Here is a 22418-nt window from a genome sequence, read left to right on the forward strand (position 1 = left end):
GCTGCTCAGGAGGCTGAGGTGGGAGGATCGCTTGAGCACTAGAGGTCAAGGCTTCAGTGAGCCATGATCACACACTGCAGCCGGGGTGACAGTGAGAGCCTGTCTCAATAAATAAATAAATAAATAGATAATAAATTAATTGATTGATTGATATAGAGAAGATAAGTAAAAACAAAAACATGTATGTACTATAAAACCTGGGATGGGCCGGGCGTGGTGGCTCACACCTGTAATCCTAGCACTTTGGGAGGCCGAGGCAGGTGAATTACTTGAGGTCAGGAGTTTGAGACCAGCCTGGCCAACATAGTGTGAAACCCTGTCTCTACTAAAAATACAAAAATAAATAAATAAATAAATAGCCAGGCGTGGTGGTGCACGCCTATAATCCTAGCTACTTGGGAGGCTGAGTTGGGAGGATTGCTTGAACCCAGGAGGTGGAGGTTGCAGAGAGCCAAGGTCACGCCACTGCACACTCCAGCCTGGGCAACAGAGCGAGACTCCGTCTCAAAAAAATAACCTGGGATGGAGGCAGAGAAGAAAGGAAGTGGTGGGCAGTGTGGGTGGTCTGCCTTACCTTTCATAATGGAGAACTGGTGCCTACTGTTTGGAATTCACAAACATAGACTTCAAAATGGTTACCACTGGGGCTAGAGTAGGAGACATCTTCTTATTTCTCATTCTTCCATGCCCTGTATATATGTTAACTGTGAATGTAAGAAAGTAACATGAGGCGGTGCAGTGGCAGCCGTGTTAATGCTGGTTAATCAATCTTGCATTCAAGCCTCGTGGAGAACCGCCCTGGGGGATGGTTTCCAGCAGAGCAGTTCCCGGTTCCCACAGGTGCCTCATTTTTGCCTGGTTCCATTCAGAGCATCATTTACTGCCTAGAGCTAATTCCAGATCCTCCTCCCACCCAGGGCAGTTTATCAAAGGCAAAATAAAGAGGGTAGGCTGGGGACAGTGGCTCACACCTGTAATCTTAGCACCTTGGGAGGTTGAGGCAGGTGGATCACCTGAGGTCAGGAGTTCGAGACCAGCATGGCCAACATGGTGAAACCCCGTCTCTACTAAAAATACAAAAAAATTAGCTGGGCGTGGTGGTGTGTGCCTTTAATCCCAGCTACTCAGGAGGCTGAGGCAGGAGAATCGCTTGAACCCAGGAGGCAGAGGTTACAGTGAGCTGTGATCCTGCTACTGCACTGCAGCCTGGGCGACAAGAGCGAAACTCTGTCTCAAAACAAATAAACAAAGAGGGTTGGGGGGTGACTCCCTGAAAGTTTCTAGACGCCTATTCTAAAGGTAAAAACATAATGTGATGCCTGAAAGAGGGAAGAACTGCTCCAAAGAGTCTGGGATGCGGCTGAGGTGGCCACTTTGCCTGGAGCTGAGGAGGGGGATGAAAGTAAGAACTGATTTTTAATCTTCGCCTCTTGTACAACCCCTGGTGGGCACCGGATGATGCCCTGTTCCACTGATGTTAAGTTGTATTTTTTCCCCACATTTCCACATTCTCCAATATGGAGAATATGTCCCGCAGTGTGAGGGTGGGCTGTCGTGATTTAATTAGGGTCTCTTGGCCCTCTTGGTGGTCCATAAAATAGTGGCATGCCTTCCGATGGGGGACCCGGGAGTTGCTGAATCGCAGTGCCTGCACAGCGATGGCCTTATGTGGTCTCTCCGGCCCATGGCTCAGCCCTGCTCCGTGGCCGTGCGTGGCGTCCCCGGCTAACCTCCTGTCTTGCAGGTGTAGTCGCCGCCGCCAGCCGCCATGGGCAAGCAGAACAGCAAGCTGCGGCCCGAGGTGCTGCAGGACCTGCGGGAGAACACGGAGTTCACCGACCACGAGCTGCAGGAGTGGTACAAGGGCTTCCTCAAGGACTGCCCCACCGGCCACCTGACCGTGGACGAGTTCAAGAAGATCTACGCCAACTTCTTCCCCTACGGCGACGCTTCCAAGTTCGCCGAGCACGTCTTCCGCACCTTCGACACCAACGGCGACGGCACCATCGACTTCCGGGAGTTCATCATTGCGCTGAGCGTGACCTCGCGGGGCAAGCTGGAGCAGAAGCTCAAGTGGGCCTTCAGCATGTACGACCTGGACGGCAACGGCTACATCAGCCGCAGCGAGATGCTGGAGATCGTGCAGGTACCGGCGCCCGAGGCCCCGGGTCTCACCGCGGGCCCAGGTCCCCTCCCAGCTCCCAGCTCCCAGCCCAGGGCTTTTTTTTTTTTTTGGAGACGGTATCTCGCTCTGTCGCCCAGGCTGGAGTGCAATGGCGCGATCTCGGCTCACTACAAGCTCCGCCTCCCGGGTTGGAGAGATTCTCCTGTCTCACCCTTCCATGTAGCTGGGATTACAAGTATATGCCACCGCAGCCAGCTAATGTTTGTATTTTTAGTAGAGACAAGGTTTCACCATGTTGGCCAGGCTAGTCTCGAACTCCTGACCTCAGGTGATCTGCCTTCAGCCTCCCAAAGTACTGGGATTACAGGCATGGGCCACCGTGCCTGGCCAAGAATTATATTATTGTTACTTGCAAGAGGTACCTGCCAAGACCTGGGGAAAGCCCTGGATTTGAGAATGCAACAGATAGCTTGTGATGTCCCCAGGAATGCACAGTCATCCAGTAAAACTGAAGCATTAACGATCACAAGAATCAGCCCAGCATGGGAAAGATGTCACTTCAGGAGGCGTCTCTCTGCCTTCATGCAGCTCTAGCAGGCAAGGCCATGTTTCAGAAGGAAACCAAGTTTTGTTCACTTGGCCAGGTACCTAGGTGTGCGAGAGACAATAGAGAGTAGAGCTGCCCCTCCCTGGCATTCCCCTGAGTGCCTCCCTGAGCCCAGGAGCATCCAGTTCTAGAACTCCTCACGGCCAGGCCTGTAATCCCAACACTTTGGGAGGCTGAGGCTGGAGAATCGCTTGAGCCCAGGAGGTTGAGACCAGCCTGGGCAATATAGTGAGACTCTATCTCTATATAAAATTAAAAGAGTAGCAGGGCATAGTGGCATGCACCCGTAGTCCCAGCTACTTGAGAGGCTGAGGTGGGAGGATTGCTTGAGCCCAGGAGTCCGAGGTCACAGTGAGCTATGATTGTACTGCTGCACTCCAGCCTGGGTGACAGTGAGACCCTTCCTCCAAAAAGACCAGAAATAAAACAAGAAAAAAATGGAACTCTTCAGAAGGGGGGCGTGCCATGGTGGGGAACTTCAGGGGTGGGCCTCCAGTAGCGGGTATCAAATCGGTGAGCTCCTGCACCAGTGGCCGCCTCAGGAGTGAGCGACCCATTTCCCACGTAGATGGTTTTCACACCGTCAGAGTAAATTAACTTGGGCTCGGGGAACTCTGATTCCGTCGCCACTTTCTGGCTCTTAGCTTCACACAGTGGCAGAAGTAAGAATTCTGCTTCCCACGAATCACCCACCATGTCCTGTGTGTTAACCCTTACCCTTTGCAAATAGGTGTGCCTGTCACTGGCCGCATAAAGGCTTGGTCAGAACTTTGAGGCCCTGGTAGAACTGTTCCGAGCAGCGAGGAGCAGCCACTTCTGTCCAAACGGGACAGCCCCCAAACCCAGTCCCCAAACCCTGAAAGGCTTCCCCCAGCGCCATCGATGGCTCCCTGGCCGGCTGTGTGTTTCTCATGGGACACTTGGTTGCTCCCTCCTTCTCAAAATGAGAAAATGGTCTCTTGTCTTAGGAATGAGTTTATCAAGCCTCCTTCACACGGAGTGCTCAGAAAATCCCACAGCAGTGCTGCCCCTCCCCACGCATGTCACTCTGCTTGGTGGCCACTCGCCCGTCCCATCACTGTCTCCCATGTACACCCACCAGCAGCACAGGGGCACGTGCCCCAGGCTGGGTCACTCAGGCAGAGACACGCAGAGAGACCAGCAGCCAGGCTGAGCCCTCGGCTGGCAGTGCTGTAAAGAGGCCATGGAGGCTCCAGTGCTGCCGGTTCCTGTCCTGTCGGGGCTGGTGATGGGGCTTTCCCTGTGAGTTTGAGGGGCTCAGTCTCTTTTAAACTGAGGGGTAACAGCCACGCAGTAAAATGCACACAGCTCAGTGGGCGGCGTGGTGAATTTCACGTATCTGTGACCACCACTCTCCCTCAGCATTCCCAGCCCCCGACAGTGACACTTAGGCACCTTCCTGGCACTACCTCCCCCACCACCTGGGCAGAGATACCAGCACCCTCCCCCTCCCAGTAGAGCCCTTCTGTCAGCTCTGCTCTTGGACGTCACACAGACACCCGTGAGGTTCACTAGGGAACATTCTCCCCACGGGGGAGGGGTCCCGAAGACCACCGGGAGCCCCTAACCTCTCCCAGCCTCGTCGTGGCCTGGGCAGAATCCCACACTTGCTGCGCCCGCCCGAGCTCCTGGGCCTCTGAGCACACTGTCATTGTCCCCATTCGCAGGCCATCTACAAGATGGTGTCGTCTGTGATGAAGATGCCGGAGGACGAGTCCACCCCAGAGAAGCGCACGGACAAGATCTTCAGGCAGATGGACACCAACAACGATGGTAGGGCCGGGGTGGGGGCGGGGCTGCGTGTGTATGCCACGGTGGTGGCAAAACGCATCTGGGGCGCCCCCTCCCCTCTGCAGCTTCTTGGTCTCCTGAGGGCCACCCCTGCCCCCGACCTGCCTGGCACCTGCCATGCCCAGGAAAGAGCAGGATGCAGTCAGGGACACCCGTCCTGCGTCCTGGTCCCTCTGTGACAAGGCTTTGTGATGCTGGGCATGTTGTGGCCCCTCTGAGCCACCATCTCCCCACTCGTAGAACAGGGCATACCTGTATTCTCGTGGGTACAATGTTTAGGGGCAGGGAGGCAAGCATGCTGGCAGCCCTGAACCTGGAGGGGTTGGGATCAAAGGATCCCAGATGGTGGGGTCCTGGGGTGCTGGCCATGCTTCTCTTACTGCCATTCTGGGAGAGGAAGCTGCCCAGATGGCCCCAGTGTCCAAGGGGAATTGTCAGGATGAACGCAGCCGCCTTGTCCACCTACGGCAGCTCTGTGGGGACTCAGTCCACTGCAGAAGGGCAAGTCTCAAGATGGTGGGTGGCAGCAGCGGTGACGAGGCTGTGCCTCGAGTGCCCTCCTCTGCACTGGCTGTGAAGTCGGGGTGGCTGTGGGATCTTCCCGTTCTGCTCTTCTTGCCGGCTTTGTCAACAGCAGCCACAGCACCAGGTTTGTTTTGCTTTTGAACAATGAAGAAACACAACCTTAAGAAGAGAAAATACTCCCTGGGTTGTGCTGGGGATTAAAAGATAAGCTAATGCCCAAGAAGCTGCTGTGCGAAGTCTGGAGTGCAGCCCTTGGGTGAGTTAAGCACGACCCCAGCAGGAGATGGGGTGTAGGGGAGCTGTAGGCAGCAAACAGCATTCCAGGCAGTGAGGTCACTGTTTCAAAACATCTGCACACAGAAAACAAGCCTGTCTGGTGCCCGGCATTGCCCTTCGGGCTGATGGGAAGTGTGTTTTCCACCTTCCAGCCTAGCAGGGCACCTGCTGCCACTCTCCCAAGGCTGTCCACTCCTCGTGAGGATGGTGAATCCAGTCCTATGGGGTTGTGAGGTTTAGCGAGATGATGCCTTAAAGCTCTTAGCAGGGCTCACACTCCACAAATAGTGGCTGTTGTTCCCGACTTCACAGTGTCCCTGGGGAAGCCACTCACGGTTACTCGCTGCCTGAACCTGCCACCTGGCTTGGCCCTGCCCACCTCTTCAGAGGGCATCTTCTAGGTTGATTGCGAATTTGGATGGCATGGTCGTTGCTAATGTCCGCGCTTTGATGGAGCACTTCCTCCTGTGCGCCCAGCGGACCCGTCTGTCCCTGGAGCTTGGGGCAAGGAGGGAAGAGTGATACCGGGAAGGTGGGGCTGCAGTCAGGGGCCAGAGCCAGTTCAGGGGGTGGTCCTCAGCCCTCAAGGCTCCTCCAGGGACTGCTCAGGAGTGGTGGGGCCCTGGAGTTTGCCCCAACTTCCCTGGCTACCCCGGAAGGCGCACGGCTGCTCCAGGCCTCTGGGCTGGGCTGATGGGTTTCTCCAGGGCACAAGTATCATTAAAGCCGCCCTCTCCTCAGCTTGTCAGGCCGCACATGTGGGACAGGCTGTGCTCAGCAACCCTCTCACCTGCCCTGCCCTCCACCAGGAGGAGCCAGTGGAGCCTTCAGAAGCTCCCGGCATCTCTGCAGGCCTCAGAGTCGTCCTGAGGCAGCTCTGGCTCTCCCGACTGGAGGTCCATCTGGGCTGGTCCGCTCTTTCTTGGCCTGGGACAGGAGGGCCTGGGGTCAGGGACGGGAAGTGGGGAGGCTGGGGCCATGGACTCTGAGGCCCCACACCTAGCCGAGGAGATGACCACACAGCTGGCTGCCCTGAGTGGTCAGAGGTGGAGTGTGAGAGGTGACCATGGTCCTCACCAATCTTCAGGCTGGCAGCCGCTGTCTCCATTGGCAGAGGGTCCTGGGGACTGTCTGCTGAGGGCCTGGCTGTCCCTCCCTCTCCCTACGCACCCCTTAGCCTGGGCATTGTTTGGGCTCCCTTGGAGCCAGCAGGCTGCCCAGGCCCCAGAGGCATCAAGTTCGTGCCCTGGAAGAAGCCAGCCTGCCCGAGCCTGGGCCAGGGTCCCATGAGGACAGGTGTCCCTGTCTGCCAGTGGCCTGGAGGGGCTGAATTCCCAGCAGGGCCCTACTGGGCAGGGGTGTCCTCCATCTTGGTGCTGGGCTGAGTCCTCAAATGCATCCTCCCAGGTGCCCTTGAGAAGGGTGTTCCCATTATCCTGCCTTCGAGACGAAGATCCTGAGACCTGGAAATGTCGGTGGCTTGCCATGCGCCAGAGCCAAGAGCCCCTCCTGCACACCTTCCCCTGTGCTGGGCCTAGCTGCATGCGTCTGTGTCGCCTGCACAGACATTTTGCAGAGTGTCCTAGTGATTCCAGCTGACAGCACAGACCCTCAGACAGACACACGGAGGGGCTGCCCCAGGACCCAGGCTGCCGGGACACAGCCAACCTCAAACCTCATCCTTCCCCACCAGCCGGAGCCAGAGGCTCCCCCTCCTGCCCTCCTGCCCTCCTGCCCTCCTGCCCTCCTGCCCTCCTGCCCTTGAGGCCGTGTCGGAATGGGCAGAATCCTCATAGCCTATCTTGCTTGTGGTGAGCGGATGGTCAGGAAACCTCCCGCACCCAGCTCGGCCCGCCAGCCTTATGGAGCCCCGCCCTGGGCCACCAGCCTCCAGAGGCCACTCCGCCCAGCGTGGAGTCACCGAGTCTGTGTCCTGGGAGAGGGAATGTGTTGTCACCAGCATTGGATGCGGAGGATGAGGGGGCAGCTGATTCCTTAGCATGACCAATCTTTTTCTAGGTTTTCCTCTCACTGCATGGCCAACAGTCCAGAGCATGAGTTCGGTACCCCAAGCCTGAGCAGCAGGTCTACACGGATGCCAGGGAGGACCCATTGGGTTAGAGGCAAATGCTTCATTTTTCTGCACAATGTACATGTTCCTTAATAAGCAAAGTGTGGGGTGATTTCGAAAAGGATTTAAATGGCCCTCGTCAGCCATGTCCTGCTGAGCTGCTGGGTAAGCCTTTGAGGTGCCTGATGTATTGTAGGGAGCAGGGAAAGGAAAAAGGATTTTTTTCAGAAATGCCTGTAAAGTGAATGGAGACTAGACACCGTGCAGCTTCAAGAAGGCTCAGGACTTTGAACAAAGGGGGCATCCCTGACCTGAGAGCTGTCCCCATCCTCTCTGGAAGCTTAAAGAACAGTGAGCACTGGCTAATCCTGATGTCTCTCGTGCCCTGCAGGCAAACTGTCCTTGGAAGAATTCATCAAAGGTGCCAAGAGCGACCCCTCCATCGTCCGCCTGCTGCAGTGCGACCCCAGCAGTGCCAGTCAGTTCTGAGCGAGCGGCCCCTGGACAGTTGCAGAGAAACACAGGCTTGTTGTGCCGTTTAAGCTTTGCTTGCAAGAGTGGATGCCCCGCAATCGTTCCTGCTCTCCCGGGCCCCAGGCCTGGGGCATGCGTCGCACCTGCCCGGCCCGGCGGCTGCGCCTCCCTCCTCCGCCTGACCAATGCGACATTCCTCCCCTCACACCCGGCCCGGTCCCTTCCAGGGCAACTCCCAGGGATGTGATGACATGCAGGGTTCAAGTGTTCTTGGTTCCAGGCACCTCCCGGCTCATGGGGAGCCCAGAGGTCCACGCCGAGGAGACCAGGCAGGACCTCCCGAGGCTGCGCCCCGGCCGGCCGTGCATTTTGTGATCCCAAGTGACTCTGTGGGGAGGGTGGGGCGAGGTGTCAGGAGGGTAGACGGGGAGCCCCTCCCGTGCATGGCTGCCCTCCCGTTCATTTTCTCCACCACAGCCGCTTGCACGTATAGATACTGTGGTCCCCTTTCTTTTAATATATAAATTATGTATGGTGAAGTGGAGTGTAATGTGTAGGTCCCGTATTTAATGCCTCTGACTGCCTTTGAAGCGCAGCCCCCTGTGGCCCGCGGCCCCCTGAGCCTGGCTGTTGTGTGGTATTTATGCTCTTTGTCTGCCTGTTTCTAAGGAAATGCATGTGTGCCCTGAGCCGTGATGATCCTCCTGTCCGTGTCGCAAGCACAGGCATTTGTGTCTGGTCTGTCCTCCCTGTTGATTGGTCTGGCATTTCCGGTATTAAAATGATACAATAAATGGCATTTTCTGAGTTTTGTGTCTACCCACGGGAGCCCCCATTCCTCAGGCCGTGGCCCCTGCACGCTTCAGCCAAGGTGGGTCTGCTGCGTGCTGCCACTGTTGGTAAACCCGGCCCCTCCTGTGTCCCTCCAGCTGTCCCTGCGTCTATCAATCTTGCACAGCCTGTTCTTCAATATCTGCCTAATGCCAAGAAACATTTGTGGAAATAAACGATGACTGTTCTTGGCAGATCTGACTGTCAGGATTCTGCCTACCCCCAGCCCTTCCCTTTCCTTCTCCTTCCACGGTTTCAGGTCATAGGAAAACCACATTCCAAGAGAGGATGGCCATGGCCAAGGGCGCGGTCAGGCTGGCCCCAGAGGTGGCAGGCCTGGTTCTCCATCCAGCCTTCGCTGCTGCTGTCAGTGCTTCTGGTCCCAGCAGCACAAGGCCCAGCTGAAGAAGTGGGGGTTGGTCTCACCTGCTGAGGGGTCCAAAGACAGCATCGCTGGGGATCCCCAGGCATCAACTTGGTTTTTTTCTTTTCTTTTTTTTTTTTTAAGAGAGAGGGTTTCTCTATGTTGCCCAGGCTGGCCTCAACCTCCTGGGCTCCAGCAATCCTTTCGCATCAGCCTCCTGAGTCACTGGGGCCTCGGGTGAACAGCACTGTGCCTGGCTAATCACAGTCAGCCTTTCACCTCAGACTTTCTCCCTGGGGTGCCCACAACTGCTGTCATGGTTCTAGGCAGTACAGCTGACATGCGAGCATCAAGAAGCAGGGAGGGAAGTCTCTGTCCTCCCACTGAGGGACAGGAAAACCCTCCAGAATCCGCCCACCAACCCGTCCCCACCAGCCCCACATCTCAAGGCTGAAACCGTGGCCCGCGTTCACAAGATGACCTTGTGATGGCCACAGCTGGCTTAGGCTGGTCAAGATGGCCCTTGGCCAAGGAGGCACCCGCCTTCCCCAGAGGGCATAGGGGTTGGGAAGGGGTGAGTGGAATGGAGGTTCTGTTACCAGGACGAGTACCACAGCGTCTGCCCACCTGCCATCAGCTCACTGTGCCTCAGTGTCTTCACTGTAGGGGATGGGGGGAGCTGGGCGGCTCAATGTCACGTGTGCAAAGCGCATGGCTTGGAGCCTGCCTCCCAGCAGGCCTTCAGCAACAGCAGCTATTTTGTTGATTTTAGTCATTTTAATATTTTTTAAGACTCCATGTCTCTTTTAATAGAAATGGTGAGTCTGTTTGCCAAGTGCCTTCTGAGTCAATGGCACTGCTAGAGCTATTTCATAGTAAAACTCCCCACGCACCCAGAGCCGCCAAGCCTTGATGGGGGAACCAGGTGAGGTGCAGAAACGGAGGCCAGGTGCCCTGGGCAGACCTAGCTTGCTATGAAAAGGCAAGACGGTGCCTTTGGCAACACAGCCTCACCTGGAAGAATAGCCAGTGAAGGGCTTGAATTTTATAAATATTTAACTGGGACTGGCAAAGGTTAAATCAAGAGTGCTTGTTGTGGGGAGGGCTCACTTATGATGGGGACAGAGTCCAACGGACAGATGGGAATGACCACTACATTAGTCAGGGTTCTCCAGGACAGAACTGATAGGAGACATGCACGGATGGCAGGGGTGGGTGGGTGTGTGGATGGATGGATGGATGGATAGATGGATGGATGAGTGGGTGAGGGGATGGGTGGGTGAATGGATGGGTGGGTGGATGCATGGATGGGTGGATGGATGGATGGGTGGATGGATGGATGGATGGATGGGTGGGTGAATGGATGGGTGGGTGGATGGATGGATGGGTGGGTGGATGGATGGGTGGATGCATGGATGGGTGGATGGATGGATGGGTGGATGGATGGATGGATGGATGGATGGGTGGGTGGATGGATGGATGGGTGGGTGGATGGATGGATGGGTGGGTGGATGGATGGGTGGATGCATGGATGGGTGGATGGATGGATGGGTGGATGGATGGATGGGTGGATGGATGGATGGATGGATGGATGGGTGGGTGAATGGATGGGTGGGTGGATGGATGGATGGGTGGGTGGATGGATGGGTGGATGCATGGATGGGTGGATGGATGGATGGGTGGATGGGTTGCTGAATGGGTGGGTCAGTGGGTGGGTGAATGGTTGGGGGGTAGATGGATGGCTGGGTGGATGGGTGAGTGGATGGATGGATGGGTGGATGGGTTGCTGAATGGGTGGGTCAGTGGGTGGGTGGCTGGGTGAATGGTTGGGGGGTAGATGGATGGCTGGGTGGATGGGTGGGTGAATGGATGGGTGGGCGGGTGGATGGCTGGGTGGGTAAGTGGACGGGTGGGTGGGTGGGTGGATAGATGGATGGATGGATGGATGGATGGATGGATGGATGGATGGATGGATGGATGGGTGGGTGAGTGGATGGATGGATGGGTGAGTGGATGGATGGATGGGTGAATGGGTATGTGAATGGATGGTTAGATAGATGGATTTATCATAAGGAATTGGCTTATGTGATTATGGAGGCTGAGAGGTCCCAAGGAAACAAGCAGCCCTGTCCCCCGTAGACAGAGGTCAGCAAGCTGGGGACCCAGGAGAGCTAATGGTGTAGTTCCAGTCTGAATCTTAAGGGAGGAGGAGGTCAATGTCCCAGCGCAAGACTGAGGCAAAGAACAAATTCTCAGCCTTTTGTCCTATTCGGGCCTTCAGCTGAGTGGATGAGGCCCCCCACATTGGGGAGGGCAATCTGCTTTACCCCACCTGGTTCCCCCATTGGTCACCAGTTCCAATGTCAAACTCATCCAAAAGCATCCTCACAGGCACACCCAGAATAATCGGTTTGCCCAAATGTCTGGGTACCCCATGGCCCAGTCATGTTGACACATAAAATTAACCATTATAACCACCTCTGCTCAGATGTGGAGGAGGTAGATATGGGGGTCCTAGTGGACCCTACCCTACAAGGAGCTTACAGAAGCCAGTATGATTTGTTTGGGAGTCCAGTGCTCTCTGGGAAGTCAGGGAATTGAACCCCAAAGATGTCCCTGTGCCAAGAAGCCCAGCCTATCAGAGGGGGAAAGAACCCAGAAGTGAACCCAGAACTGTCGACCATGCCACCCAGCCAGCTGGAGGCCTCTTCAGTCTCTTCCTTTGTCCGGGATCAGGCTGTTTCGCGGGGGTCGTTAGAAAGTGTCTCCACCTGTCCCTCTCTGGTAATTTGCAATACTGGCCCTGGGCCTGCTTCCTCTTCCTCCAACCCCATCCTTCTGCAAGCTTCTCTCTTGTCCTGCCTTCTCCTTGCCTCAGGGGATCCCAGACCCTTTGCCATCCTGCACGGGCACTCCAAGTTGTTAAAGTTCCTTGAGAGTTGTATATAAGTGCCCCTTATCCTATAGACAGAAGATCTAATCATGTACCTGCCTAAGCAAGGCTTATGTGTGTGGACTCAACAGAAACTCTGGAAAATGCCTCTGGTGGCTCCATGGTCCCATCCATCAGCTGTCCTGACACTCACTGCATGTTGTCCCATGCTCACTGAGTAAACACAGCATAATGGGAACAACTCCTGAGACAGGAAAATGTTTAGACTCTAAGGAAGGAAGCCCTGGGGTGTGGAGGGGAGGGTGGCAGTACGGGGTGTTAGTCCCAAGACAGTTCATCTGGTCAGGCCACGATTAACCCCTAGTAGGGCAAGACTGTCACCTCCCTTACTCTGAACCTTAGGCCTTAATTAATACGGCCCTGGGCATTTTCTGCTTGGGTAGACTGGCCTCCTGTGTGGGAACCACCATTGAGCTAACAAAACATTAGCTCCCATTCATCAAGGGTTTCCTCGGGCAGACACTGTTTAAAACTTTAAATATCTAATTTAAACCTCCCATCAACCCGGCAATGTGGTATCACTACCACATGATACAGATTTATCATGCTGGTTTAAGAGAAGTTAAGTAACCAGTCCTAAATCCTTAGCAAGAAGTGGCAGAATCAGGAATTGAAAGAAGGATCAGCTCCAAAATCTGAGGTGCATCTTCCCCCAATTACAGAAAGGTCTTCCAGTAGCTGGGCTGGAGCCGCGTCCATGTTTCCTTGCCAGCCCTCTGCGGCCTCCTTCAGGGCCCCTGGTGTCTAGGGAAACGAAGGAGCTTCTCCCTGGGTCCCTGAACAAGACTTAAACGCACTGCATTTGTGGCACCCAGACCTGACTCCCTCCCCGCCCCGTGCCTGGTCACGCCCTAATGGAGAAGGGGACGCACCTCCCCACCACTGCCTGGGGCACTGGACTCCGAATGGAACCCTCCCCTCCCTGCCGTGCTTAGGAAGGTACATGATTAGATCTTCTATCTGCCTCTTGAGATTGGGGTGCGCCTGAGCAGGGACCCTAACGGGGGTCCAGTTAGGATCACAGCCCCCCAAGAGAAGACAGAGCCCACCGGACCTTCAGGCTTCTGAGAGGGAGATGGTGGGCCCAGAAAAAGGTATTTAGAAAAGCATGAGTTTGTTGGGCTCATCCGTGATGCGACCTTCCCTAGCCGCCTTGCCCTGGGCTGAGCGCCACTGAATCAAGCCCAGACGCCCCGGGGAGCTGCTAGCCAGCGGGAGCCTCGGCCGTCGGGGATCAAACTCCGGCTTGAGGCGGCCTGGCGGCCCTGAAAGGAACAAGAGGAAAACGGAACTGTGGGGCAGGGGCGGGGCTCGGCTCGAGAGGCGAGTGGTCCCGTGCTAGTCCCACCTGTCGCCAGCCACCCAGCCCTGCCGCTCTGACCCCGCCACGGCAGCGCAGTGGCCTGGTGCCCGCTGGTCCTGGGCTCCGGCTCCGGGTGGGCAGCGATGCATCCCGGCCCAGGGTGGGGCGGCGTAGGGCAGGGCCGGGCCTGGGGCGAAGGCCAGTTTCCTTTAATCTGGGCACGCCCTCTCCTTGGCTTGGGGCTCCCTTTCTGCGGCCTGGGAAGAGGTCTCAGAGGAGACCGGGTGATGCTGGAGACACGGTGGCGATGGAGCACTGCGGGCCCGGGACCCAGAGGGCAGCTGTTTATCCGGCGAACACCTCCCCAGGACCAGCGTGGAGCATGGCACAGCAGGGCGCTGCCGGGGCGCAGGGGCACTGGGGACGGGTACAGCCTGGCTGGGGCAGGAGGCCGCGGAGGGTGGGAGGGAGCTCGGGAGGGGGGGTGGCTGAGGCCAGCGCGGGTGGGGCGGCAGCCCCTGGAGGGCAGAGTGGGGCTCCCCGGAGCCTCAGCTCCTCCGGCTCTTCCCAGCCGCCTGTGGGACTCCACCGTGGTGCCCCGATCTGAAAGGCAGTTCACGGGAAGGCAGACCCTGGCCCGCCCTGCCACCTGCCCACGGCCTATTCCAGCGGTGGCCAGACCCTGGGGGCTAGAAACCGGGCTCATCCACTACATGTGTGTGCTCTGTGTGCAAGTGTCTTGTGGGGTGTGTGTGTGTCTGGGGCATGTGGTCATAGTGTGCGCTGTGGATGTGTGTGGCGTATTTGGGTGTGTGGTGGAGTGTGGGACATGGTGTAACTGTGTGTGTGTGATGTGTTTGTGTGTGTCACAGTGTGTGGGGGATGGTGTAACTGTGTGTGTGTGATGTGTTTGTGTCATGGTGTGTGGGGGATGATGTGACTGTGTGTGTGTGGTGTGTGTGTGGTGGTGTGTGGGGGATGGTGTGACTGTGTGTGTGTGTGATGTGTTTGTGTGTATCACAGTGTGTGGGGGATGGTGTAACTGTGTGTGTGTGATGTGTTTGTGTCATGGTGTGTGGGGGATGATGTGACTGTGTGTGTGTGTGGTGTGTGTTTGGTGGTGTGTGGGGGATGATGTGACTGTGTGTGTGTGTGGTGTGTGTGTGGTGGTGTGTGGGGGATGGTGTGACTGTGTGTGTGTGTGGTGTGTGTGTGGTGGTGTGTGGGGGATGGTGTGACTGTGTGTGTGTGTGGTGTGTGTGTGGTGGTGTGTGGGGGATGGTGTGACTGTGTGTGTGTGGTGTGTGTGTGGTGGTGTGTGGGGGATGGTGTGACTGTGTGTGTGTGTGGTGTGTGTGTGGTGGTGTGTGGGGGATGGTGTGACTGTGTGTGTGTGTGGTGTGTGTGTGGTGGTGTGTGGGGGATGGTGTGACTGTGTGTGTGTGGTGTGTGTGTGGTGGTGTGTGGGGGATGGTGTGACTGTGTGTGTGTGTGGTGTGTGTGTGTGTGGTGTGTGTGTCATGGTGTGTGGGGGATGGTGTGACTGTGTGTGATGGATGTGTGTGGTGTGTTTGCGTGTGTGGTGGTGTGTGGGGATGGTGTAACTGTGTGTGTGTGAGATGTGTTTGTGTGTATCACAGTGTGTGGGGGATGGTGTAACTGTGTGTGTGTGTGATGTGTTTGTGTGTATCACAGTGTGTGGGGGATGGTGTAACTGTGTGATGTGTTTGTGTCATGGTGTGTGGGGGATGGTGTAACTGTGTGTGTGATGTGTTTGTGTGTGTCACGGTGTGTGTGGGATGGTGTAACTGTATGTGTGTGTGATGTGTTTGTGTGTATCACAGTGTGTGGGGGATGGTGTAACTGTGTGTGTGTGATGTGTTTGTGTCATGGTGTGTGGGGGATGGTGTAACTGTGTGTGTGTGATGTGTTTGTGTCATGGTGTGTGGGGGATGGTGTAACTGTGTGTGTGTGTGATGTGTTTGTGTGTGTCACGGTGTGTGGGGGATGGTGTAACTGTATGTGTGTGTGATGTGTTTGTGTGTATCACAGTGTGTGGGGGATGGTGTAACTGTGTGTGTGTGATGTGTTTGTGTCATGGTGTGTGGGGGATGGTGTAACTGTGTGTGTGATGTGTTTGTGTGTGTCACGGTGTGTGGGGGATGGTGTGACTGTGTGTGTGTGATGGATGTGTGGTGTTTGTGTGTGTCATGGTGTGTGGGGGATGGTGTGACTGTGTGTGTGTGATGTGTTTGTGTGTGGTGGTGTGTGGGGATGGTGTGACTGTGTGTGTGATGGATGTGTGTGTGTGGTGTGTTTGCGTGTGTGGGGGTGTGTGGGGATGGTGTGACTGTGTGTGTGATGGATGTGTGTGATGTGTGTGTCACGGTGTGTGGGGCATGGTGTAACTGTGCTGTGGATGTGTGTGGTGGTGCGTACTGTGCTGTGTTTGTGTGGCATTGCGTGTGCTGTGGTGGACCCGGGTCCACAGGTGGGTGGCTTCTGGGGTGCCACATGAGGCTGTCCAGTGGCAGCCCTGGCAGCTCATTCCAGGAGGGTCAGGTGGGGTGCCTGGCTCCGCAGCCTGAGAGGCTGGGCCTGGGCTCTGGGCACCCTGCTCCCCTTCCTGGCCCACCTGGGCCCACAGTGGCCTCCCTTCCCGCTGAGCTTCCCTGCACCAGGCCTGTCCTAGGCCTCCATGTCCCCTCCTCCAGAGGTCGCCTTCGGTGACCTCATCAAATTACTCTGGTCGTCTCCATCCTGGAGCCTGTGAGGCTGCTCAGGAATGAGTGGGGATGAATGAATGAAGGGAGGGTCAGCAGGTGGCTCTGCCCCATCTTCATGTGAAGGGGTGGCCTGTCCCTCCACACCTGTGGGTGTTTCTCGTTAGGTGGAACGAGAGACTTGAGAAAAGAAATGAGACACAGACAAAGTATAGAGAAAGAAAAAGTGGGCCCAGGGGACCGGCGCTCAGCTTACAGAGGACCCACGCCGGCACCGGTCTCTGAGTTCCCTTAGTATTTATTGATAATTATCTTTACTATCTTAAAGATAAGGGAGTGGCAGGACAATAGGATCATTGTAGGGAGGAAATCAGCAGTAAGACATATGAACAGAAATCTCTGTGACATGAATAAGTTTAAAGGAAAACGCTGTGCCTTGAGATGTATATGCAAACATCTCCATAAACCTTTTAGCAGCATTGTTTCAGCCTATCACATGGGGAGAAACTTTGGACAATACCTAGCTTTCCTAGGCAGAGGTCCCTGTGACCTTTGGCCTGACCTTTGGCCGTGTACGTGTCCCTGGGTAGTTGAAATTAAGAGAATGGTGATGACTTTTAACCAGCACAAGCTGCCTTCAGGCACTTGTTTAACAAAGACGCATCCTGTACAGCCCAAAATCCATTAAACCTTGAGTCACCAGAGCACGTGTCTCTTGCAAGGACAAGGTTGGGGGTAGGGTCACAGATTAACAGCATCTCAAATACAGAACAAAATGGAGTCTCTTATGTCTACTTCTTTCTATATAGACACAGTAACAGGCTGATCTCTCTTTCTTTTCCCCACATTCACGCAGCTGGAACTATGCAGTGTGTGCCCTGGAGACACACTGAGACCCAGGCCAAGTCCCAGCTCCACCTCGAATGAGCCGCCTGGCACTGGACAAGCGCTGTGTCTTCACCCGTAAACCATGTGGTCAGGGAACCAGGGGCAGAGGGAGGGGCTGCAGGGCCTTAGGGGGAAGGCAAGGGTCCTCAGGGGCAGGACCTGACCCCCAGGTTCCTGGGGACCTCTGGAGGTGGGGGCCCCAGGACTAGGGTCAGGCACCCCGGCAGGGATGGCAGAGCATGGAGCTGTGTGTTCGAGTGTCTTGTGGGGTGTGTGTGTGGCTGGGGCATGTGGTCTTAGTGTGCGCTGTGGATGCGTGCGGTGTGTTTGCGTATGTGGTGGTGTGTGAGGGATGGTGTAACTGTGTGTGTGTGTGATGGATGTGTATGGTGTGTTTGCGTGTGTGGTGGTGTGTGAGGGATGGTGTAACTGTGTGTGTGTGTGTGATGGATGTGTATGGTGTGTTTGCATGTGTGGTGGTGTGTGGCGGATGAGGAGGGCAGCACAGGTAGCCTCAGCTGGGCTCTGCCTCTGGCTCAGGGACAGGTGCCAGGCACCAGACCCACAGGAGGGGTGGTGGGGGTGGGTGAAGATCTGCCCTCCACCCACTCAGCCTATCATGGGGGGTGGTCAGGGGAGGCCAGGTGGGGTCACCAGTCGCTGTTGGGCATAGGGGAGCATTGGGAACACCTCAGAGGGGATTGGGGCCACTTCAGGGACAGGCAGGGGGACAGCCAGGACCAAGGCTGCAGGGCCCCACTAGCTGTTCACAGGGTTGGTTCTACAACATGGGGCAGGGGTGCGGGGCTGGGCTGGGAGCTTCACCTGGGGGGCTTCAGGAAGCGTTCTGAGGGTGAGGGGAGTGGTCTGGCCAGGGACTAGGCTGCCTGGTGCCCCTTCCTCAAAGCCCCCAGGACCCTGGTGTGGCTGAGTCGCCCCCTGTGACAGGTGAGCTGTCAATGTTCGCCCAGTGGTCAAATGATTTGACCACCTTTTCCTAGCCCCGACTGCGCTGTCACTGCGGGGTTCTGCTGCCCCCTGGTGTCCACAGCCGGGAGGGCCGTCCAGGGCTTGGGTGTGCTGGTCCCAGGTGGGCCTGCTTTGGAGAAAAGCTTTCTGTCCTGGGTGGCATTTGATGACAGAGGAGGATGCTGAGGCCCAGAGGAGCCCCTGACTTGTGGTGGGCCAAACGGCACACAAAAGCTGAGGCCAGGCTCCCGGTATCCAGGACCAGAGGCCTTATTGCCAGACAGGAATGCCGGATACAATACAGGGCACCCAGTTACACTTGAATTTCAGATCAACGAGAAGGAATTTTGCAGCTGACATATCTCCCATGCAGTATCTTATATTTGTGCTAAATCTGGCAACCCTCCTTGAGAAGCCAGGGAGTGCAGCCTGCACAGGTCTGGGGTGGGTGAGAAGCTGCAAGGGCCAGGCCTCCTGACAGGCACCCCCAGGGCCAGGTGTATGATCCTCCTGGCGGAGCCACCCAGGCCCAGACTGACCCTCGTCCACCAGGGCACCAGGCCTCCTCCCGTGCAGAGCTGCCCCCGAGCTGGCCCCACCTGGAGACCCCCTCCCTAGCTCACAAGCTCATGGGCCTGAGCTCCACAAGTCACCTGACTGAGCTCCACCTAGGTAACCCCCGGCCAGCGGCAGAGCACGCCTGGTCACAGCCCTCTCCAGCCTGGAGTCAGTGCTGCGCATGGATAAAATTCACCTAACTCCCAACAGCAGCAAGAATTCCGGAGGCGCTTCCACTGCGTGCCCTGCATTTGGGCCGTCACCAATCCTCCCTTGTAGCAGCCCTGCCAGGGGCAGCACCAGCTCAACCCCCACTCAGGAGGCAGCGGCCGTGGGGACCCCGGTGCCTAGTGAGGCGTGCGGCCTGGGTCTGGCTAGTGCCTAGTGAGGTGTGGGGTCCGGGTCCAGCTGCGTCTGTCCAGCTCCAGCCGAAGCCAAAGCCACAGCAGGAATGCAGGGCCAGGTGCCACCCTCTGTGGTATTCCAGAGCCATGGGTGCTCGGGGCTGCCTCTGCCACCCTGGCAGGGAGTAGGATTGGCAGAGAGCAAGGGCCGGGAGCACGTCGTCCTTGGTGAGAAAAGGATGCTTCATTCTAGTCATGGTCATTGTTCAGCAAGAACCCAGGAGCAGAACCTGGCTGGGGAGGCAGGGCTCCCAGGCCCTCCTCCTAACTCACGGACTCGCCTCAGACGAGTCACTTGGCCTCTCTGGGCTTCATCCCATCTGTGAAAAACAAGAGCTGGGAGAACTCAGCAAAACCTTTTCTTCACATGACATCCTACCTTGAAACCTGATGGGTGAGACTGGGTGAAGCAGGAGAGGGCGGAGCCCCCCCACTCGCCCCCCTCACCCCCAGGCACTGAGGCTTCTCGGGACTCCCTGGTAGGGACAGAACCCGATTTGAAACGGGTTGAGTCTTGCCTTCAGGGGCAGTTCTCCAGCCAGACCCAGCATGGGGGAGGGCCCATGTCAAAGAGGGTACAGGGTGACAGCCAGAAAACCCCTACAGCGAGGGGCTAGCCAGCCACTTCAAGTCACTTAGGAAAATCTGGTAAGGAGGGAACCTGCAAAGAGATGTGTGGTCCCAGTCGAAGAGGTCACTGTTGGGGGTGTGAGGAGCACATGACTTCACACGACAAGCCGAAGGAAGCCTGGGTAGGGGCAGGCCCCACTCACAAGAAGGTGGAAAGTGGGTGTCAGCCACGGCTGGAGAGGGTTGCAGGGGGCACACGTGGTTTGCTCTGCCCACAGGCTTCTGGCCTGCCTTTGGTTGCTGCAGGCTGTCTGTGAGGGGCAGTGCCTGGCCCTGACCCTGTCGGGGAGGGAGGGGTTGACCACCTGCTGATGTGCCAGGAATGTTCCCATCCTTGGCTTCTGATGCGTCTGCTGCCTTCATCGGCCTCATGAGCTGGGTTGGCATGATCCAGCCCTCCTGGACCCTGCAAAGGTGAGGACCAGGTCGTGAGCAACTCTACCATGACCCCCTGAGCCAGTCCACTGCCCAAGCCACCCTCCAGATGCTTAACAGCATGTTCCCCGGGTAGGGACACACTGAATGAAGCTGGAGTCATCTGACCTGGCTTGAATGTTGCCTCGCCATCTGCATGACTTGAGTTCATCTCTGAGCTTATGTCTTCACATGGGAAGCCTATTTAACAATCCTCGTAAAGTCAGTAATACATACCCATTTCAAAAGCGCAGTGTGGAGCCAGTCCCCACTCTCCGCCCAGGCCTCTGATTCTTCTGCCTAGAGGCAGCCTCTGTTACTCGCCTCTCACAAGCTCTTCCAGAAATATTCCGTGCATATGTATGTATGTACGCACAGTTTGTTGGGGTTTGATTTTGCTTTTTACACACATAATAGCATACAACACAGTGCCCCTTGCTCTGCTATTCTCACTGAATCTAGCTTGGAGCTTGTTCCTTATCAGTACTGATGAATCTGCCGCATTCCTTAACCACTGTGTATCCCGTTCCATGGACAATTTCATCAGTACCTTCTTGTATACAAGAAATTGTTTACAAATGATGCCACAATGAATAACCTTAGAAGAGTATTTCATCAGAGAAATTCTTATAACTGCTGGGTCAAAGACAATGTGGTTTTTTTTTTTTTTTTTTTTTTTTTTGAGACGGAGTCTCACTATCGCCCAGGCTGGAGTGCAGAGGCACAATCTCTGTTCACTGCCAGCTCCAACCTCCTGGGTTCATGCCATTCTCCTGCCTCAGCCTCCCGAGTAGCTGGGACTACAGGCACCTGCCACCACGCCTGGCTAATTTTGTTTTTGTATTTTTAGTAGAGGTTTCACCTGTCAGGATGGTCTTGATCTCCTGACCTTGTGATCTGCCCGCCTCGGCCTCCCAAAGTGCTGGGATTACAGGCGTGAGCCACTGCACCTGGCCTATAATGTGGATTATTGATATTGTCAAGTTCCCTCCAAAGAGACTGTTCCTCTAATTTACTTTCCTGCCCAGTGCATGAGCACACCTGCTCACCCTGCGAGCTGGGGAATTCTTGTCTTTGCCAATCTGATAGGTGAGAAATAGATTCTCATAGTTTTGTCTCCTTTGGTTGACAAATGTCATGTTCAAAAAGTTTACCGTCGGCTGGGCATGGTGGCTTATGCCTATAATCCCTGCATTTTGGGAGGCGCAGACGGGTGGATCACTTGAGACCAGGAGTTCAAGACCAGCCTGGCCAACATGGCGAAACCCTGTCTCTACTACAAATAAAAAATTAGCCCAGTGTGGTGGCATGCACCTGTAGTCCTGGCTACTCAGGGGGCTGAGGGAGAAGAATCATTTGAACCCCGGAGGCAGAGGTTGCAGTGAGCTGAGATGGTGCGACTGCACTCCAGCCTGGGCGAGAGTGAGACTCCGCCTCAATAAAAAAAAAAAAACTGTACTGAGAGCCAGGTTTATGTCTTGCCCCCTTTCTATTAGTTACTTTATTGATTTGTTAGAGTTTTTAATATGAAGAAAATTAGCCCTTTTCATGGGTATTGTAGCCGTGTGTGTCCCTTAATTTGTTTCCAGTAGGTTTATGGTCTGTTACGTTTAAAACTTTCATCTATCTGGAATGTATTTTGGAGTAGGAGCTGGGGATACTTTTGTGTCTTCCAACCCCAGAGTCTGGGGAAAGTGGTCAGGGGGCAATAATCAGTATTTTTAAGAAATGCCCCAAGTGATTTCAATGTACTCTGGCTGCCTTTACCTTTGCCCAATAGCTCAGTTCCCCTGAATCCCCTCTGGTGGGGGCTGGCATGCCAGGAGGAAATTCACAAGTGGTCTTGGCGGAGTTGTATTCACTTCAAGTCACAAGTCTAGAAAGGTCCAGTATCTGTGCACGACCAGACAGCACCATTTTAATAATGAAGTGGAAATACCAGATGCAAGTAGGACTTAAGCCTCCTGGAGGACAGTGCCCAGTGTTGACACAGCCCCAGCTACCGTCTGGCTGTCCTCATTCTCTGGTCTCTCCTGCCAAATTTGCCTGCCTGCTCCCATGTACAAGGGCCAAGGAAGATCACTTGATCAAGCCTGGCCACATCATTTCACAGACCCAAGTCCGGCTTTGTTGGGGCCTGGTAAGTGGCTGCACCAAGCTGTGGTCAGGAGCGTGGCTTCAGGGGCCACTCACGTGTAGCACGTGATTACCTGGGGCTGTTTCTGTCCCCACTGGCACTACTGACAGTTGTTGGATGCATTTCACCTAACTGGCTGAAAGAGCATTGTTTCCAAAGCCTTAGTCCACTTTGAATGGAATACCCCTCTTTTCAGTCTAAGCTCAGCACTGCCACTGAGCGACCTCGGGAATTTCTTCCTTTTTAAGATGGAAGACCTAATGTACCAAGTCTAGGCTTGATGTCTAGCTCCAATTTCTTGGCACACAGTACACACTCAGTGCCGACTGTTGTATTTTTAACATAGTGGGTCCC

General features: G+C 55.5%; 1 protein-coding gene across 8 annotated transcripts in view; it reads left to right on the forward strand.

The window, feature by feature from the left end:
- Positions 1-8689, forward strand: part of HPCAL1 (hippocalcin like 1) — a 121906-nt gene extending 113217 nt beyond the window's left edge. For all 8 annotated transcript variants that reach the window (XM_007971501.3, XM_073022783.1, XM_073022778.1 and 5 more), the window contains exons 3-5: positions 1745-2146; positions 4421-4526; positions 7808-8689. In XM_007971501.3, coding sequence (XP_007969692.1) covers positions 1769-2146; positions 4421-4526; positions 7808-7905 — 582 coding nt within the window. In that variant the 5' untranslated portion in view covers positions 1745-1768 and the 3' untranslated portion in view covers positions 7906-8689. The remainder of the gene's footprint in view (positions 1-1744; positions 2147-4420; positions 4527-7807) is intronic.
- The last annotated feature ends 13729 nt before the right edge of the window (positions 8690-22418 follow it).

This window comes from Chlorocebus sabaeus, chromosome 14 (assembly GCF_047675955.1).
Source record: "Chlorocebus sabaeus isolate Y175 chromosome 14, mChlSab1.0.hap1, whole genome shotgun sequence".
NCBI classification, from domain to species: Eukaryota; Metazoa; Chordata; class Mammalia; order Primates; family Cercopithecidae; genus Chlorocebus; species Chlorocebus sabaeus.